The sequence below is a fragment of the Spinacia oleracea genome, chromosome 1, assembly GCF_020520425.1.
Source record: "Spinacia oleracea cultivar Varoflay chromosome 1, BTI_SOV_V1, whole genome shotgun sequence".
In the NCBI taxonomy this organism is placed as follows: domain Eukaryota; kingdom Viridiplantae; phylum Streptophyta; class Magnoliopsida; order Caryophyllales; family Amaranthaceae; genus Spinacia; species Spinacia oleracea.
Genome location: NC_079487.1, coordinates 20,898,535 through 20,920,583, shown reverse-complemented (window position 1 = coordinate 20,920,583; position 22,049 = coordinate 20,898,535). Strand labels below are relative to the sequence as shown.

Below are 22,049 nucleotides of genomic sequence, written 5' to 3'. Positions count from 1 at the left end.
CTTTTGGACGTTGTATAAATGTGGAGTGAGTACAGGTTCTATATTTTTTGGATGGTTGAATATACAAAAAATATATTATTTATTAAAAAAAAAGTACACATTATTCGCGGCGTATAAACTCCCGCAATTTTACCAAAGTTTGAGGCGTTTAGGCAGAAACGCCGCCATACAATACAATTCATTTGAGGCGTTTTTTATAAATTACGTCGAAAATGAATGATTAATTTGAGGCGTTTTTTAACGCCGCAAATCAATACCATTCATTTGCTGCCACTCTATTTGTTGCTACGCCTAAAACGCCGTTAATGAATATAAAAGTGACGCCTCAAATGAATGTTTTTCTACTAGTGTGGTCTCTTTGGCCGAGGATGCTTTGTGAGGTTGCGGCTCCACTTATGGGGAAGATCCCTTATACGCTATCGTTTTTCTCCTTTGCATGCGTTTTAATACTGTTGAATTTGGTAATCCACTATTGATTTTTCTATGTAATTGATGGAAACTTAATACTGTTGATTTTGCAATACTGTATATGGTGCGATATTTATTGTTATCACTTGATACTGTTGAATTTGTGAGGAAAGTATATCCTAATACAATTGGTTGTTCTTAGGAGTTAGAACTATCATGCTATGGAATTGGAAGTTGTTGGAACACCAATCATTTTTTTTCATGATCATTTTATGTGTGTAGTAGTAAATTTAATTGGAAGTTGATTGTTTTCAATTGATTTACAATTGATTTTGGCACTGAGAGTTCAAGAGCATATATAGATGATGTAATAAAGCAGTAAGTTGGTTGTTTTCCCTTGATACTGTTGAATTTGCATTATTCTTACATAATAAAGTTGAAAATACCCAATTGAAATTTGTTGAATTTGCATTATTCTTACATAATAAAGTTGAAAACACCAACTGAAATTAGAGAAGAAAGATAAAGTAAGTTAGAGAATTAGAGAAGGAAAATTCGTTCTCAAAGGAGGAAAAAGAAAGAGATGAGTTTGAGCATCATATCTAAAGACTGGTGATGCATACTCTTTTTCATATTGCAATGATTTTTTCAAGATTCTTTGCTCTCTCTTACTCTCATTTCACTATTTTTGTATGGGTTCATAATTTTAGATTTTTGCACTAACTTCAGGCTATTCGAGTATCTATCAGATAATTCTTTGAACTTCCATGTAATACATCATATCCAGTTTCGTTCTGGATTCACAGGTATTTCAAAAATACAACTTCTCAGTTAAGGCATCAATATAAGATTCGATACCTCATTGTTTCTCTATTGTCTAATCTTATTTGTTATATCAGGGATGATTTAGTCATTCATGTTGCAAAAGGTCTTGCATGCACAAGGTGTACAATAAATTTATTGTACACCAATATAATTTTTACCCGATTTTCTTTAACTTTTATCCAATTTTCTCTAACTTTTATATTATTAAAAAAGAAGTTGATCGATAAACATTTTAAAAGGCTAAATGATGAATTCTATACATTATTAGTGATTTTGAAGAAGTATTTTTTATTAAAATGAAAAATTTATCAGTAAAAAATAGATAACTTTTACGTATATAAGGGTAACTTTTAAACATTTTACGTTAACTTTAACTTCGGTGCACAGTATTTATCGTACAACCCATGTAAATAAGAATTTTCTCTAGGGAACGCTCCTTTTGTTTTAATATTTCCTAGTTAGACTTATTGTCTATTTGTCTGTGGAGATTTTAAGGCCCCTTGTGTTTCTATTTTCTCGTAAATTAGTTAAGGTACGACAACAATCCTGTGAGTTCCAGTGAATGTGTTTCAACTAACAAATAAAGCAATATAAAGATGGAAAAACAATTGAAGGTACACAAATTACTATAATTGTCCATTTTGGCTATTGGGTTTTCTTGTCCCGATCTCTCATAATGTGTCTGCAATCAGGACAGAGTATATTCCATTAAAACTATGTAACTTTTACATAGGTAGTTATGTCATTAAAAAAATAAGTTCGAATTTACCTCGTTACGCTAAATTCTGAAACACTTCTTTGTATACTACATTTTGGGTAGTATTATCAAATCAAGAGTTTCAGTCCACTTTTCCTCGTAACTCTTGAGACTGCGACATAAAGTTGACCATGACTAAAGACTGGCCTTGGAACTTGGAAGATATAGATCACCAACCTGTGAAAGAGACTGCCCCTGACTTTTGTTAATCGTCGTAGCAAAACAAACAACCAATGTATATTGTCTTCGTTGAAACTTGAAAGACAATTTTATGTCCGTTGGGGTTAAGAGAAGGCGAGGAGTAAACACTTTCAAACGTTTAGGTTAATTGCTGCTTGATATTATTGTTGCTGTTGGATGAGTAGGGAGTAAATACACTACTGCTTATGACTGGTTGAAATCCGGGTAACCCTAAATCGTTGTGATTATTCTGGATTCTACGGATTACTGGATGAGTAGGGAGTATTTTTTATTTTTTTGCATGCCTGAATTATTTATATCTAAATTCTACCTATTTTTTATTTTTAATGTTTTTTGTACATAATCTTTTCAAAGATATTGATGTTATCTAGGGATGTCAATGGGGCGGGGCGGATGCGGATGTAGGTCCCTCCATCCCCATCCCCACCTAAAATTTTCATCCCCATCCCCGCCCCATCACCCATGGCGGGTACAAAGTTCATCCCCATCCCCGCCCCAACGGGTGTAAGCTAAAATCCATCCCCGCCCCGCCACCCAACTGGGTATCCATCCCCGTCTTATCCCCGCTTCATACCCGCGCTAATACCCGCTTAATTTTTCTTATTTAGCAAACATTTGCCATATATACGGAGTAATCAAAGTTAACTATAGAAAAAAAATACCTTATGACTAAAGTAACTTATATAATCGAAAAAAATACTCGTCATAACAAAAAAAATTCAAACAAAAAATATAAAAATCTCACTTAAATTTATATTATCACCTAAAGATGCAAATAAATCCAAATTCACCCCATCACCCATTGCGGATATAAAGCGGGGCGAGTGGGGATGGGGCGGGGAGAATGGGGATGGGGCGGGGCGGGCGGGGATGGGGCGGGTTCAACACAAAATCCACACCCGCCCCATCACTGGCGGGTACGATTTTTATACCCATCCCCGCCCCATCACCCGCCAAACCTACCTCCATCCCCGCCTACTTGGGGCGGATGCGGGGCGGATCTCCCGCAAAACCCGCCCCACTGACATCCCTAATGTTATCTTTTCTATGCATTCCCTATTTTGCAGGGAACATAGGAAAAATTCTGTTTTGAACAATATTTTTTAAATTTGTTACCTACTTTGCAGGGACTTATGGGAATATATCTGTTTTGTATTTTTTTTTAATTTGTTACCTACTTATGCTATCCGTATTTTCTGGGTTGAAAGAATATGTATTATATTATTCATCGTTGTACGTTTTATTTTTAAAATAGTAATAGAAGTTTTATTTTTAAAATAGTAATAGAAGTTTTATTCATTGTTTGTTCATGTAATTCATGTAAATATATTGGCTGTGGTTTCCTATATTCTTGGACACTTTGTACGTTATTTTTCTTTTTCTTTTTATTCTTTCTATTCTATCTAGATAAGTATAATATTTTTTAATTTGATACCTACTTTGCAGGGACTTATGGGAAGGAATATTTCTGTTTTGTAATTATTTATTTATTTGTTACCTATTTCTGCCATCCGTATTTTCTGGGTTGATTTTATATGTATTATATAGTGTAGGGCAAACACGTACTTTCACACAAATAATTGGGGCGATTTTAACGGAATGGGGCGACGAAAAAAATTCCCCATAGTGTATCGCTATTCGACGCCCGCCCACGCTAAAAACGCCCTACTATTCATAGTGAAAGTACAGAAATACCCTTATAAAAACTTACCCCTCCCTTTCATTTTTTTACCCTTCTCACCTCACCTTTCCCTCACCTCTCTCTCAACCCTCCTTCCCCACCAACTGGCTGCCGGAATGTCGCCGGAAAAATGAAATTCCGGCGAGATTTTTTTTTCACCCCTTTTATAATTCGCCGGAAAACTGAAATTCATACATGTTTCTTCATTATTCGCCGGAAAACTGAAACTCCGGAAAACGTTTGTTTCTTCATAATTCATGTGGGAGTTGCGGCGGTGTATATAGTCGTGGAATTTGTCTCGGAAAATCGGCTCCCGGAAAGCTCGTAAGCTTCAATGGAGGAGGTAAAAATGGTGTTTTTTTTAAATTTTTTTTATTAAATTCTGGCGCACACCATTTGCATTGGTTCCATGAACCTGGCGCACGGAATTTGCACCAGTTCCATGAACCTGGCGCAAATTCTGTGCACCAGTTCCATGTTACTGGCGCAAATTCTGTGCGCCAGTTCCATGTAACTGGCGCACAGAATTTGCGCCAGGTCCATGGAGTTGGTGCAAAATCCGTGCGCCAGGTTCATGGAACCAATGCAATGTTTGTGTGCCAGTTACATGTCCTTCATGCAATGTTTGTGCGCCAAAACTCAATCTGAAATTCAAATTTGTTTAAATAAAATTTTATTTTTTAATGTAAAGTTATTCGAATTAGTATTATAATTAGTTAATTTAATAATTATTTATTTAAGAAAATTATGTTAGTGATTTTAGAAATTTGTAGAAATTGAAATTATATAGTTATTTTAAAATTTATTTATTTTAGAATTTATGTTAGTTATTATGCGCAAAATTAATATTATAATTTATTAATTTAATTTTTATTTAGTTTAGAAAATTATGTTAGTTATTTTAGAATTTATTTATTTTAGAATTTATATATTTTAGAAATTATGTTAGTTATTATGCGCAAAGTTAGAATATAATATGATAATTAAATTTTTATTTAATTTAGAAAATTATGTTAGTGATTTTAGAAAGTATGTTAGTTATTACGCGCAAAGTAACATTATTTTAAAAATTATATGTTAATTTAATTGTTATTTAATTTAGAATTACATGTTCATTTAGGAAAATTTAGAAATTACATGTGTCATTTTAATAGTTATTTTATTTGGAAATTATATTTTAATTTAATTTTTATGAATTTTAGAAATAATGTTAGTGATTTTAATTATTAAATTATGTTTTATTATAGGCCCCACTTCCGGATTATGGTGGCGACGGTGTTGATTATAGTTATCTATTTGCAACAAATGAAATATTCGATGGATTTGAAAACACAGCGAATTGGGCAAAGCAAGTGGCTATTGGATCGGGGTTCATATTGATAAGTAGCTCGTACAAAACGACGCAAAAAGATGGTCGTAAGTACCGCTACTTGAAATGCGATCGGGGAAGGAGGGAAAACAATTGTAGGGATCCAGAGACCGCAAAACGACCAGACACAAAGAGTAAGGCATGTGGTTGTCGGTTTATGATTAAGTGTGAACAACAACAAGTAGAAGAAAATAATTGGGTTATTGAGTTGCTTCATGATCGTGGAACACATAATCACACATTGATTGTATATCCCGAGGGTCACCGTGGTGTTAGTGGTCTTAGTCAGGGTGCAAAGGAAGTTGTTCGCGAGATGAACGATGCACAAGCTAAGCCAAAAAATATTATGGTGGCCATTAAAAACAAGTTTCCAGATGAACATCCCAACATGAGGAACATTTACAACTTCAAAGAAAAGATGAGACGAGAAGGTTCAGAAGGAAGAAACGTTGCTGAGCAGATGTTGCATCTAGCCAGAGAGCACGACTACATAAACTGGGTCTCTTGCAGTGACCGTACGAGTAAAGTCATAAACCGCGCATTCTTAGCTCACCCTGCAATGGTTGAGGTGTTACGCACATATCCACTGGTTATTGGTTTGGATTCGACGTACAAGACTAACAGATATGGATTTCCTTTCTTGGAGATTGTTGGTGTGACACCGACAAATCAGAATTTCCTAATCGCCTATGCATTTATGAAAGACGAGACTGCAGCGAGCTACCGTTGGGTGTTACAGAAGTTGAAGCTGCTCCTCGGGGAGGATGTCATTCCCTCGGCAATATTTACGGACAAAGAGGGTGGTCTAATGAGACCTGTTGCCGAGGTTTTTCCAAATTCCAGACATTTGCTATGTACTTGGCATATCAACAACGACGTGGAGGCCCGCGTATCATTTTTGTGCAACAAGAACAAAGACGTTGGTCGAGCGTTCAAGAACGGAGTTTGGAAAAGAATCATGGAGGCGTCGACTGTGGAAGAATATGATCGTGCAGTTGCAAGCATGGAAGATTGCTATGTAAGATGGCAGAGCGTTATCGATTATGTGCACAACACATGGCTTACTGATCATAGGCAGAAGTTTGTTCTAGCTTGGACGAATGAGGTCCTTCACTTTGGCAACATAACGACTTGTAGGGTCGAGAGTCAACACTCTGTCGTAAAGAGTTGGCTTGGAAGTTCGCAAGGGTCATTGGACACTGTTTTTAGAAAAGTGCATGCTTCTATCATTAACCAAGTTACAGAGATTAAAAATGGATTAGAGAGTTCAAGGCGGCGACATGGTGCGTTATTCAAGAGTTATCTATATCAACACCTTGTTGGTCGTGTGTCCCATCATGCTTTGGAGCTTATTTTGGAAGAACATATGAGGATGCGACAGTTAAGTACCGAAGTTTTTGAGAGGTGTGGTTGTGCTAAATTTTCCACTCATGGACTCCCATGTGCTTGCAACATATATATGGCGGTCCAAGGTGGAGTTGGTTTGTATCTTGACCTTGTCCATCGATTTTGGAGGACCTTGGAGATCGGAGATGGGGCGGACATTCCTGAGTTTGTGGAGGAGTCCGCACAAGTCGTTGAGCTATTCCGATCCCTTGTCGATGACGTGTTAGCCCGAGATATTGCAGTTGTCCGAGATATTTCGAGAATCGTTCACGATGAGTTGCATCCCGAGAATGCGGGTTTTGAGGAACCGGAACCCAACTTAACTAGGAGAGGGAGACCAAGGAAACAAAGAAACTCCACTACAAGGAATCTCAGTTTTGTCGAACATGTGCGTAATATGGGTCCTCGTCGGAGTTGTGATCAAGGGTCGTCGTCAAAGAGCACCCAACAAACGAGGTCTTCATTAGGTAATTATCAAATTATATATATATACATATATACGTTAGAGTTTGTTTTATATTAAATCGTTAATGTTGGTTATATTTTATTTTTCATTAGGAAGCTATATGAGCATTGATCTAATCCCGCCTGGTTTCAAAGAGTGGTTACCTCAATTCATGTTGCAGTATATTAGAGGATACTGTGATGTAATCCCTGACGGGAACTGCAGATTCCGATGCGCCGCAGAGTTTTTCTTGGGTGATCAAGAACGATATGGTGAGATTCGATCAACGCTTGTTGGAGAGATCGGAAAGCTTGAACAATACCGCCATGTATACCGTCCTGATTCTATTGCTAATGTCTCGTGGCATATAAATTGGAGAGGTGGACGGTGTTGAAGGAAATAATGCCCTTGGTCCAAGTATGCATTCTATGTTAAGTCTAATAAGTGCGGTTCAGTATTAATTAACAAGTTAATAATTCAGTGAGATCAAGTGAGATGAATGCCTAGCTAGAGGCCGCTTCAGTTCAAGTGGAATTAATGATATTAATCCACAGCTTACTCTTGACTGAACCCGTAGGGTCACACAAATAGTACGTAAACGGATCAAGTATTTAATGGCATTAAATACTCCATCTATGGATATTCGGAATCGACGGATCTTGGTTTCAGTGGGAGCTGAGATCGTCATAGGCAAGAAATGAATGCTCCGGAAACGATGATATTGCCGGAAACGGAAATATGGATCGTATCGGAAATATAAATATTATCCAAGTCGTAGATGTTGCCGGAAACGGAAACATGGTACGTATCGGAAAATATTATCGGAAATGGAAATATTGCCGGAATCGGAAATATTGCCGGAAACGGAAATATTGTCAGAATCGGAAATATTATCGGAATCGGAAAATAATTCCGGAAACGGAAATATTAAATATTTGTTCGAAACGGAAATTATTTCCGGAATCGGAAATATTAAATATTGTTCGTATTGGAAATGAATTCCGGAATCGGGAAATTAATCGGAAGCGTATCGTACGAATTAGCATCGGACGAGGCCTGCCAGACGAAGGCCTGCGCAAGCTCGCGTGCCACGAGCGCTACGCACAGCGTTGATGGCTCGCGCGCAGCGAGCGCCAGCTCGCATACTGCTGCCTCGTGCGATGAGCACAAGCTCGCGTGCGGGAAAGGCAGGCGCGCAGCGAGCGATGGCACGCATGGATCGAGCGCTGGCAAGCGAGCGCAGCGAGCGATGGCTCGCGTGCATCGAGCGCTGGCGCGCGCAGCGAGCACCAGCTCGCGTGTTCGATTGATGCCTTGCGATGGGGAGCAGCAGCGATGCGACGCAGCGCATGGGCTGCGCGCACATGGCCAGCGATGGCTGTGTGCGTGTGGCCCATGGGCGTGCGTTGCGTGGGATTGTTGCGTTGCGATTAGATCGTTTTGAAATTTTAATTTGAAATTTTCAGTTTACGTAATTTTAATTAATTTTAAAATTAATAATTTAAATTATTTTCTTGGATTTTAATTTTGAATATTGTAATTATAATAAATTTTATTTATTCTAATTATTTTACTAAAATTAAAATCATGAATTAATTTAAATACGACTAAAATTAAATTAAACTTTTTGGATTCAATTATAAATTTATATGAGCTTTAAATTTTAATTAAATTTGTATGTTTCTGGTTAGACTAGAAATACATTTTTATGTTTAAAATTAGTAAAGCATATGAATTTATTGGTTTAAGTGGGAGCATTTTTAGTCATAAACTCTTGATTAGGTCTACAAATCCTTAAGGTTAAAACAACTTGATTAGAATTAATAAGGACTGAATAATTTGTAGATTATTGGTGCCCTTGATTAATTGCTGCAAATGTTTATGTGATGCATAATGTGTTTTACTAACCAGCTATGTGGGCCATTCATGATAATGAATGGGTGAATGGTATATATTGTATATGTACTGTTTTGCAGGTTATGAAGTGACTAGTATGGCCCAAATAGGATAGAAAATATGGTCTGCGTACCATTAATTTGAATGTAATTGGTCTAAAGTACCAAAGTTGTTTTTCAATTCAAATATGGTCTGCGTACCATCAAATAGTTGTAATTAGTTTTAATTATAGCTTATTCTATTTGAAGAAAATGGTGCCTCCCACGGAGATTTTCAAGACGGACTTTGAAGTTAAAACTTCAAGATGAAGTCGGGCCATACTAGATCACATTTATCTTATGCATGTTTTAAGTTATTTATTGCTTTTAAATATGTCTTAAAATGCATGAGATCAAAGCTTGATTATGTTGCATGATTAAGGATTTTAGTTCACTTAAAATCTAACCAACATAGTAAGAGCCTTAAGTTCCAATCTTAAAAATTGAGTTAAAAGGTGCCATGCCAAAATATACACTTGCTTGGATATCCTTTACATCAATCTAGTAATAGTTTTCGCTCAGCGAGGTGTTACTTATTGGTCCTAAAGGGGCAAGGTACATAAATAAGTGTGAGTACATGTTAGTTTTGGTGAAACTCAACGATATAAGTAAGGAGTCCTTTTATGTCGTGGCAAAATCGATAGGTCTACCTAATAAGTTCTTAGACGTACCTATCAACCAAGAATAGTTTCTAGACTATTAGCAAAAGGCTTTTGCTTACCTAAGATGTTTTAGGATTAAGTCGACAAACTGTGCTTAATTCTTCAATGATTTTAGGATCTTGGAATCATTTTATTCACACCTGCCGGAACATTAAATTTGAATAAAATGCTAATAACTTGTTGAAATTGCATGATTGCTTTAATTTTCAAGTTATTACTCATGATAAATGTTTAGACTTTGCATGCTTCAATGTATGTTTTAATTATTGTTTATAATTAAATATCTTGCACTGCAGTAAATCCTTTTAGAAAGGTAACAGTAAATTTCCTCGATTGGTAGTGAATCCAAGAACGATTCACGGAAATGAGAGAAAATGAGCAATTTAAAATGTACGTTTCTTTTAGCGACTTTTATGGTTGTTTTCGAATATCAAAATCGAATGGCAAACCAATTGGTGCTTGTGAATTCAAAATACAATGTAGTTTTGAGATCATAAAGCATTGAGTTTAAACGCTCAGCTTTACCAATGGTTAACAACCTAAAATATTTTTTCCATTTAATTCTCGAATGAGTCTAGTCCCTAGACATTCGAGTAGATCGATGCTTAGAGAACTTTAGAAGCTTCTAGTAAGATCATCTAGTTGAAACAAAATATTCAACATAAATTAAAATGGTAAAGAACCTTTTTGGAGTGACATTGGACATGTCTAACAAAGTATAAAAGTCAACACTATAGAATTCAATTCTTAAGACTATAAGAAAGGGTACAAGAAATAGGAAAACAAGGAACAAATGAAAGGAATTTACGATTCCGTTTCTACCTATAAGTTTATGTTTAAAGAGAAGTGACCTAGCAATCAAACTTCCTTGGTATCATATACCGCTTGAGGTTCTTACTTCGGTAATAACTCAAACAATGGAAGCTAGGATACACTAATGACCTACAAGTGGGAAATGAAGCATGGAAATGCTACATTAGTTGTAGGGTCATCTAGTTTGTTTTAAGTCCTTTCAAAGGATGGAACTTAATGGCTATTTTGTTCAATAATCAGCATACCTAAATTTCTGCTTCAAACACAGAAAGACTCACATTCAGAAGAACGAAAACAATGCTTGTTTGTTTGTTTATTTGAATTGAGTCAATATGCTTGATTAAAACAAACAACTCTTTAAATAAAAACTTTACTAGGTTCAAATCAAACCCTTGATTTGAGTTCCATTAATCTTTGGCATTGTTGCTTAGACCATATCAACAAGTTAACATTCACAAGCTCTATTTTAATGGACTTTTGAAAGTTGGTTGATTTCTAGATCAACTTAAGACAAGCTAGTCTTACTTGTTGAAAGTAACAAAGAATATGAACTATTGTTAGAACGCCTAGACGGTAGAGTTCAAAGCTAAAGAAAGGTTTTATGACTTTATTATTTCACATGGATTTGAGTAAATATAGGTTTATTTACTCAAATGTGATATAAGTTGAATCTGTTTGGCTAGTTCAAAGATTCAGAAGTATAAAATCCACATGGCAAGAAATCATAAAGATCTAGGTTAGATCATGTTGATGATTACTTGAGACCAAATATGATCATCAATGATTGTGTGTTGTAATTTCACAATCTAGGTCCATAAGATATGGCATATCTTAGTTGGAATAATCGAAGTCAATTAGTACTTGATTCGATCAATGATGGATCATAAAGACTTTTCCTATAATTTCTAAAACAAAATGCTCAACTACCACCAAACTAAACCAAATTCGTCAAAGCTATTGAAAAGTAATTTCAAAATATCTTTTCATAATATATCTAAAGAGTTCCTAAACTCAGTAGGAGCTTAGTGTTTGTTATTCAACAAACTAAGGCCCCAAGTATAAATATATGTTTCATTGTGATTTATTCAAATGAGACACAAGGGTATTGTTTCTACCACGAATTTTTGAGAACATAATGTTTGTTTGCTCGAAATGATGTCCTTTTGGAGATTCGTTTCCAAAATGACAAGTGGGAGAAAATAGACCTCGAAAGTCTTCGAGGCGAACAACAAACATAAACGGACATTCCGGAGGCTTTTCGAAGTGCTTCAGAAAATCCAAACTTATTCTTTAAAGACTTTAGAAGTGGCTTTAAAGAATAGACATCTCTTAGAAGACTTTACAAGTGCTTCAAGGAGAACAGAATATTCAAAGGACTTTCAAGTGGCTATTGATATTCTATTGTTTGATGTTTTATACCCAAGTAGGCATAGAGTTCAAGTCACTGAAACTATGAGATTCTTCTATTAAATAGTGAAGAATCATGGAGTTCAGGTCACTGAAGCTATGCGATTCTTCTATTAGATAGTGAAGAAACCTACAACTTGCAGTCAAACTATTATCATGTAGATTAATGAGTTTGTGACTTGTAAGAAAGCTATGACGAAACCCAGATTCCCTAAAAAGGTTAGAGGCCATATATAGACTCAATGTTTTAAATGGTTAGAGGCCATAAAACATACTCAATGTTTTTGATGACAAAATTGAATTTTGTTGATTTGCAAGAATAAGTTAACACCTATTGGTTGCAAATTGGTTTTAAGGATAAAAACTATCAAACATGGAATTGTGTTCACACACAAAGCTAGATTAGTTGCTAAAGGTTACAAGCAAATTCACGGCGTGGATTGTGTTGAAACCTCATGCTTAATCGTAATGCTTAAGTCTATAATTCAAGCAATAATTGCATATTGGTACATATGGCAATTGGATGACAAAACGTATTCCTCAATCAAATGTTGGAAGAAAACTATGTACATGGCATGTCATAGGATTTGTGGATCCAAATAAATGCTTGAAAAGGAATGCTAACTTATGAAATCTAAGTACAGATTTAAGCAAGCAATTGGGAATTGGAATTGTATTTTAGTGAAGCTAATAAGCATTTTAGTTTCATAAAATGAACATGATTCTTATAGATATATAAGAAGTTTAGTGGGAGTACGTAAAACTTAATTGGTCCTATGTGTATTACACACATATCTCTCTATTGTGAAATAACATTCAAATGATAATGACTTAGATTTGAAATTATTCATCAATGATGGACCATGGCGAAACTTAGTACATATATGGTATTAAGATCTATTTACAAAGATCTTATAATATTGTTTTGGATTAAGTAATGGCATTTACTAAATCAAACACGAAAGTCTCCATTGGAGACATTTGACCCATATGAATAAATCTAAGTAAAGATGTTTGAACTATGTATAAGCATTACTAAGTTAAACATCAAAGGATCTAAGTAAGATTCTTAACCTATATTATATGTCAAAGAATTTAGCTGGATTCAGTATCTACTGTAACTGAATGAGCTAAAGTTACATGAATAGAATTCAATTAGGAATTATTCTGCAAAAGAATTTATCATGTATGATATAATATGAGGATCGCCAAAAATGTATCGTGTGACTTTGGGCATGACGAACATACACCAATCTCTATTGATCTAAGTAAAGATCAACTAGATTGAGATCAAGAAAAACTTATGGTACTTGAAAAGGTACATAAGATTAGTTCTTGACTCAAGGAAATAAAAATATGCTAAACTTTAATGCTACACGCATAAACACTGGCAAAGGATCAAGCAAGATCCCTTTGGAGTTAACCATTGATAAGGACGAGCTATAGAGCATCGTGTTTTGAAATGGCAACATGGATTGGAGACCATGAGTTGTTGCGTGGGAAATTAAATATTAATTTCTATGTTCTAAGATACAACTGGAAAGTCTTCCACATATCTGTGAACTGCTTGGATAAGTAAATCCAAACAAAGCATCACTAGCAACCTAAACAGTTGAAGTAAAAGTACTTATTGCCTAAGAAGCAATAAAACAAGGTTGTTTGTTTATGTTAAAGAGTTCTTCACTGAACTTGGGTAGATCATATGTCTTATGACTTAATGGTTCTTCATTACAAGATGCGTAGAACTACTCTTGTAGTTAGAAGGAATAGATCACAAAATAAACACACTCAAAAGATCTTATCATCATATCTCGAAGAACATTCGATGAAAAGATATTAAGATTGGCAAAGCATGATAACTAAACCTATGCAACAAGTGAGAAACAACACTCACATTGTGGCACTGGAAATCAGGCATAGCTTTGAATTCCATGAACTGTTTTAAGGATGGGTTCGAGGCCCATGGCTGTAGAACATTAGGGCGATATATTCAAGATAGACTGTCAGGACCAGTCCTGTGACTAAGAAATGTCTATGAAGTGAACTTGAATGTCAAAGGTTGAAAATGGTCCCTAGTTGGAGTTTTCTATAAAATTGGACGCATAGAAAACGTTAGACGATTAGAATGCAAGATGACTAGTAGTTCTGTTTCTTGAACTATGTGGACATGGCAATGTCATAATCATTTGCATAGATACTTACTTTGGGAAGACTAGTATCGGACAAGACCTATGAAACTTTACTGTAAGAGATGAAAATCTGTCATAAGTAAATTTCATTAAAATTATTAGACACTAAATCCTCAATACCTGAGTGATTTGAGATTACTTGTTTGAGAACTGGTTGCTTTGACGTTGACCAACCGTCGCACCGTAAAAGGAGGCTATAAAGGCAACGCTCAGGTAATCACCTATCAAACGAAGTCTAATCTCAAGATCGCAAGATTGGGATTGTCCTCCCATAAATCGGGATGAGATGCTTAAAAGTGGTACAAGGCCACTCGGAGAGCTAGAAACTGTGAAATGCATGGCCGTGCTCGGATGAATCATAGGCTATGATTATCTGTTTATTTGATCAGTTGAACTCTGAAACCGAGGAACACCTCTGGACATAATAAGGATGACAACTCTTACCTTATGTTCAAGAGCAAGCATCGAGCGACAAAGGAATTAGGAAATGCACACTTGTCCCTAAGGACAAGTGGGAGACTGAAGGAAATAATGCCCTTGGTCCAAGTATGCATTCTATGTTAAGTCTAATAAGTGCGGTTAAGTATTAATTAACAAGTTAATAATTCAGTGAGATCAAGTGAGCTGAATGCCTAGCTAGAGGCCGCTTCAGTTCAAGTGGAATTAATGATATTAATCCACAGCTTACTCTTGACTGAACCCGTAGGGTCACACAAATAGTACGTAAACGGATCAAGTATTTAATGGCATTAAATACTCCATCTATGGATATTCGAAATCGACGGGTCTTGGTTTCAGTGGGAGCTGAGATCGTCACAGGCAAGAAATGAATGCTCCGGAAACGATGATATTGCCGGAAACGGAAATATGGATCGTATCGGAAATATAAATATTATCCAAGTCGTAGATGTTTCCGGAAACGGAAACATGGTACGTATCGGAAAATATTATCGGAAATGGAAATATTGCCGGAATCGGAAATATTGCCGGAAACGGAAATATTGTCAGAATCGGAAATATTATCGGAATCGGAAAATAATTCCGGAAACGGAAATATTAAATATTTGTTCGAAACGGAAATTAATTCCGGAATCGGAAATATTAAATATTGTTCGTATCGGAAATGAATTCTGGAATCGGGAAATTAATCGGAAGCGTATCGTACGAATTAGCATCGGACGAGGCCTGCCAGACGAAGGCCCAACACGAAGCCGGGCCATCGCCCAGCAAGCCAGCGCGCCACAAACGCACCAGCCAAGGCTGCGCCAGGCCCACCGCAAGGCAGGCCCAGCGCGCGCCAAGGCTGCGGCAGCGTGTGGGCTTGTGGCAGTGGGCTGCGAGCTCGCGGGCTGCGCGCGCGCGCATGGCTCCCCTCGTGGGCTGCTGTGCGTGCGTGTGTGTTTGTGTGCTATACGAATCCTAAAGCAATCAGGTTTCGACATATGATTAAATTCCTAAACCTAAAAGGATGAATTAATTAAATAAGAATTCTATTAGGATTCTAGTTTAATTAATTCGTATCCTAATAGGATTACGATTCCCTTTCCATACCTCTATAAATAAAGGCCTAGGGTCATTATTTTGTATAGAGTATTCAAGTATTCGAAGTGATTTTTGAGAGCAAAAATTCAGTCATACAATTGCCTATACTAGCCGAAAATTCTAAGTACCTTAAGGGCGATCCTAGTTGGTCAAGATTAAGGCGGATCCGGACGTGCTGTGGACTATCTACGGAGGGACGACACTTGGAGTCCTAAAGACTTGTTCTTGTTCGGTTCGAGCGCAGCTAGGGAAGGCACGCAACAAAGTGTATGCATCTAAACTATGCTAAATAATTATGTGTAAATAATATGTTTTCCTGGCTTTATGGTTTTTCCGCATGATTTATGAATTGTCATATGTATCATAACCTAACAGGTGTGGAGAGGAACATTGGATGATTACTGATTGTGACTTGTGGCCTCTTGCCACACACTTCAATGCGGTCGTTGTCATCTTGAGTATCGGCAATTGTGGTGGTTTTATGACTATTTAATACTAGGGTTTTAATCCTACTTTAATAAACGATTGATTTACGTAATTTAGTGATGATCGATTTAAATTAAGGAAATCAAACTTAATTTTCAGATTTAATCCAAAGCTTTAAAGTGTTGATTTTAATGATTTTAAAAGCCAAAAATCAATGTTTTTATACTAGGCCCTTAATCAGCCAATTGAGACTATTATTTTAATTATGAGCAACTAATTTCTAATTAATTCAAAGGTTTTAAAACTCTTAAAAGTTGCTGGAAATTTAGTAAGCATGGATAATAACTAAGTTTTATTATTTTAATTATAGGAGGTGAGTTCTAGGCTTGATTGGGATTCGCAAAATGTCCCCCGTACTTAGATATTCGAGGTACGTACATGTCTAGGGTGACCACCAATTATATGAGAACTATGTGATGATTATTATTTATGAATCATGTGATTTGAAGTATTATTGAATTCATGTTTGATGTGGTGAGCAAGCATGTTATGGTTTATTGTTGAATTATTAAGCCTATGTGAACAATCATGTTGTGATCATTTATAATCGCTGAATTATGTCAAGCATGTTGTTCAAGTTTACATGCATGTATGAGTGTTTCACATGCAAGGATTATGTCTATGCTATTGTACGGGATGTCTAACATACTTTAAGCCAAGTAGGTGTGCCGCAGTGCAGTATTTATTCTACCGCCGAGTAGAATATGTTTGGGAAGTTTATGTGAATTGAACTAAGGACTATTTGTGCCTTGTGCACACCCCTCTTGTTAATTGGCAATGTCGAGTTATCTCAATAGTATGTTGAGAAGAAACAATGGGAGTAATATCACTTGAGTCCTATGTTTGATCACATGTCCTCAAGGATTAAAATGAAGTGTCAATGTTTGGTTGCTTGTATTTTATGTCTTGTTGTTGTTTCTTGAGTTCAACTTATGCATAATATTAATTAAGGTAAAGTGCAACCCGAATGAGCTTCAAAACTCTTGGAACGTATATACCTTGAGTATGAAAAATGGGGGGAGTCTTGCCGGAAAACTTGTACTCCTAGAATGATACAAGACGTTGTTTCATTCTTTTATGCTTTTATGCACAGAAATTCCGTTGGTATGGCCCGACTGTCGGTAGGAGCCCGACCTTTACTTATTCTGGTGTGTGGTTGGCTTCCATCACATTTTCTTTTCCTTTTAAGGATATTTTCTTTTACCTGTTCGAAGATAATTCTTATTAATCTGTGAGTCAAGAGTCGTGTCAAGTGTCGAGTCTTGTCTCTATGATTACTTGTTCTTAAATGGTTTTTGCATGTGGATTATTATATTGTTGAGTGAAGCATGTTAGACTAGGATTTCATTCTAGCTTGTTTGTACTCAGGTTTCGCAGACTTCGTGCTTCATGTTTCTTTCGGTCATGGCCTTTGCCTTAATGAACCTATGATGATCCATTATTGCATTTGCGTTATTGGGGAGAAGATTTAAATAAACAGGTTTGTAGAGATAACTTGCGGGAGAAGTTATCATAGGGTTGTGTTTGAGAGATTGTTTTCTCTTCCGTATTTATAAACTCTACATTTATTGTCTAGTCATGACTACATTTAAAATTTAGTTAATGGATTTCTAAACTATTTAATGTTTGGTTTTGGGCCTTAATGATTCCAAGTTGTTAAACGACCATTAACTATTTATTATGTTTGAAAGTTAGTTAAATTCCGTTGCGTAATTCTGGTAAATAGCCTTAGCCGTTATCACGGTGGCGGTAATATCTTGGTAATTCCTTTGTTTTAAGTTGGAAAATGTTTTATAAAAAACAAAGAATTATTAGCGTGTTACAATTAACTAATAACTTAATGGCCCAGCTCTATGATTTAAGCCACGCCATTTAGTGTTTGTAACCGTCGTCCCTCCTCTAGTTGTTGCCTTGATGGATGACCTTAATGCTGCCCTTGCCTGGCTAGCTACCACATATTCTTAGAGTGGTCCCAATATGCCCCGACTAATATAAGCGCAAAGTAATAAAGTAGTGCAAAAGAGATTCAGCTTGTAAACTTTCTAGGCCCAATAGAGAGAAAACACTTTCAACTAATTAGGCAAACCAAATTTGTTTACATACTTAATTCTACTATGGGCCACACGCTGTGTATCAACTATAAACACTGAACCCCCAATGAACAATCCCTCCATTGTCCCTTTCCCGATGAACAGTCCCTAAACTGTTCCAATTAACCGATCTTGCTTGAGATCTTCGCTCTCGCAGTGTAAGCCTGGCTCAGGCTTACTTTAATACAATTCACTTTGAATAAGAAAAGATTAAGAGAAACTTTTGTGTGAGACCGCCTCACAGGAAAGACCGCCTTGTTGGCACTCTTGCTGGCAGCCATGTTGGCGCGTGTGCTGACGTCATGCTGACGTCAGCATGTAAAAAAAAATTTGAAATTAAAAATTTGAAATTTTTTTTTCGAAATTTTTTTTTTCGCATATTTTTTTTTGATTTTTTTTTCCACGCTTAACTAATTGGACTTCAGGCTTAACTAATTGGATTTCAGGCTTAACTAATTGGATTTCAGGCTTAAATATATTTTTTTCTCGAAGTTTTTCGAAATTAAAATTTTCAATTTTTTTTTCGTACTAACTAAACTAGTGTAAAACATAACTAAAAGTAATAAAAATCATAACTAATTGAATAACAAAATAGTTAAGGTATAAAGACAAATAGTTAAACTTATGAGCCAAATAGTTATTCATTTTAAACATACTTATTATTAACTAAAACTCATAAAATCTTAACTAATTAGTTGCAATGCTTAACTAATTGGTTTCAGTGCTTAACTAATTGGTTTAGTACTTAACTAATTGGTTTCGTTGCATAACTAATTGATTTCGTTGCTTAACTAATTGAATTTTAAACTTAACTAATTAGTTCCAGTGATAACTTAATTAAATCTAGTGCATAACTAATTGATTCTAGTGCTTCACTAATTGGTTTCAATGCTTCACTAATTGGTTGCATGATTTAACTAATATGTTACATTACTTAACTAATTTATTACATTGCTTAACTAATTGGTTCTGAATCTTAACTTATTAGTTTTATTTTTAACTAATTGATTCAATTGCTTAACTAATTATTTTCAATGCTTAAAATTTTATACCTTAACTAAAAATCTGAAATTCGTTATCTGAAACTCAAAAATACATAACTAAAACTCAAAAAATGTTAACTAAAACCAAGAAAATCGTAACTTAAACTGGTAAAATCATAACTAAAACTCGAAAAATCATAACTAAAGCCCTGAATGAAAACTCAAAAATACGTAACTAAAACTCAAAAAACCTTCACTAAAACCAAAAAAATCGTGACTAAAACTTAAAAATTCAGAACTAAACATAGAAAATCAGTCCAGCAATTCCACCGAGAAGACCATTATTTCAGAATTATAACTAAAACTAAAATATAATTATTCTTAACTAAATATAAAAAAAGTGTAACTAAAACATTACAATTCTTAACTAAAACTAAAACACCAGTGCTTCCAGCTACGATTCCACAGTGTGCCGCGATTCTATCACAATAATCGGCATCACACCGCAGCACCAACACTGCACAACCATCATCCAGACCGCCACCACTGCAAAGCCTCCTCCTCTTGTCGGAAACAAGAACAAATCAATTACATCCACATAAACTGAAAAAAGTAAACCTAATCAATCCAATCTAATCGACACCAAAAACCTAAAGGATTGACAACAAAAACCTAATCAATTCAATCGAAACGAAACAAAAACCTAATCGAATCATCACCACATTTAATTTCTGGCGTGGAACAACTTGATCTGCCAAGATCGATCGGAAGTTGATGGAAACGACGGCGGCGGCGAGGAGTCGACGACTTCTTCCTCTCTTTCTTTCGCCGCTTCGCTCCCTAATTCTGTATGTTCCGGCCTTGACATCGACTTTCCTCTCCATCACCGCCGCCGTCACCTCTTCTACTGTTACAAATAATCGCAAATTAGGGTTTTAAAAATCAAAATTGGGGAAATTGAAGATTTCAGAGGAGAGAGAAAAGAGATAGCTAGATGAAGGAGAGAGTTGGAAAATTTACCTCAACAAGCCACCATCTATGTCTTTTCCGTCATCTTCTCTGTCATCTTCGGCCGCGATTCAAGCGCGATCCACCACTTTTTCTTTTACAAAATGAATTTCAACTTAGGTTTTCGGAAATAAAAATGGAGAACACGAAGATTTTCAGAGGAGAGAGAGTACCAGAGGAGATCAACAACGGCGGTGAGAAGTTGCTGGCGGCGAATGATCAACGACGGCGGCGAGAAGTTGTTCGCTTCTTCATCCAAATCTGCTGCAAAACCCTAATCTAATGAAAGGAGGAAGAGAGAGAAAATGTCTGAGAGAAATGAAAATAAAAATGAAAAATAAATCGCAAAATGTAATATATATTTTCGATTTTTGACGCTGACATCAGCAGTGTACAAGGCAACTTATGTGGCACCTTAGATGACAACAAGGCGGTCTTTCCTGTAAGACCGTCTTTTACAAAAGTTTGTAAAAGATTAAACAATCATTAATCAAGACAAACACAAAGATATAAGTCTAAGTAACCAAACTGCTCGATATAGGGATCAGGAACAAATTCTAATGCAATGCTTAAGATGATACTTGAATGCTCTGATTTTGCTAAGAGTCTGATAAGTTCATGCTTCGCACTTAGGTCTATTTACAGTGAACCTAGTTTTTGGCCTATGATCCTTTTAGTTTATCCAGATCATAACTCTATGTGACTTATGACTCTAAATGATAAATATGAATAAAATTAGGATGTGAATATGATAAGTGTTGACTCTGCTAAGTCTTCCTAATAAGTAATACTCCTTTGGTTCCTAAATACGTGCTTTGTTTTTAAAAATAGTGTTCCCTTATAAGTGTCATGTTTCTATTTTTGAACACCCACTTTTCCATACACTTTTCTCACTTTTCCATAAATCATGATTATTTTTTTTATACATTCTACAATTTTCTCACTTTTCAATAACCCCACATTCACTTTTAGTTTTACTTTATCAATAAACAATTATCTACGTTATCATCTCCCTGAAAAAACATTCTCAATCATTATTTTTCTTAAACACTTCTGATTTTTCTTAATACCTGCGCATTCATCCAAATATGACACATATTTAGGAATGGAGTAGTTTGAGCTAGTATAGAGGAAAAAACTACATGTACACCTCCATTAATTTGTTGACACATCATCAAACCCACTAAAAATGAGAATGAAAAATATAAATATGTCATTTCAACCAATAAAAAAACATAATGTACAAGATGCCTTGTACACTAAGCGTACATATAATAGTATCCTAGTATAGAAGTTGGTTTAGGAATAGGAAGTCAAAAAAAGTGGGTGACTGCCACGTTGAGTTGTTCCATATATCAAAGTTGTGTGCTCTGCCTCTGTCTCGCCATGGGGATCGTGTACGGTCCACTCCAAATCTACGATACGGGCAGGCGCGCGACACTAGTTCTTTTTCTTTATCCGACAGTGCTAAAGTTTGTTTCCGCCTCTTACTATTTTTTTTTAAGGAAAAATTACTTTAAATAATCCAACATTTCTACGATTTTCCGTTAATAATCCAACATTTCGATTATTATTTAATAATCTAATCTTTGTAACCCATTAACTTTTATTGCACCTAACCGATCACCAACCCAATATAACAGGTAACCTGAACACGTGTCATTCAACCATTCGTCATAAATTATTTTTATTTTTAAAATATAATTTTTTTTTCTTTTCCTTCTCTATTCATTTTGGGTTCTTTCGGTTTCATTCTTTCCCCATTAACATCAATGTCTCCAACACCACCGCCATTGATGACAACAAATCCAACATCGATGTCTCCAATACACTTTCAGAAGTAGGCCTAAGCCCCACCATGGT

General features: G+C 35.7%; 1 protein-coding gene across 1 annotated transcript; it reads left to right on the top strand.

Moving 5' to 3' along the window:
- Positions 1-4,206: 4,206 nt before the first annotated feature.
- On the top strand, positions 4,207-7,466 carry LOC110778138 (protein FAR1-RELATED SEQUENCE 5-like). Its single transcript, XM_056832217.1, has 3 exons — positions 4,207-4,215; positions 5,120-7,094; positions 7,186-7,466. The coding sequence occupies exons 1-3, from the start codon at positions 4,207-4,209 to the stop codon at positions 7,464-7,466; spliced, it is 2,265 nt and encodes a 754-aa protein (XP_056688195.1).
- Positions 7,467-22,049: the final 14,583 nt, after the last annotated feature.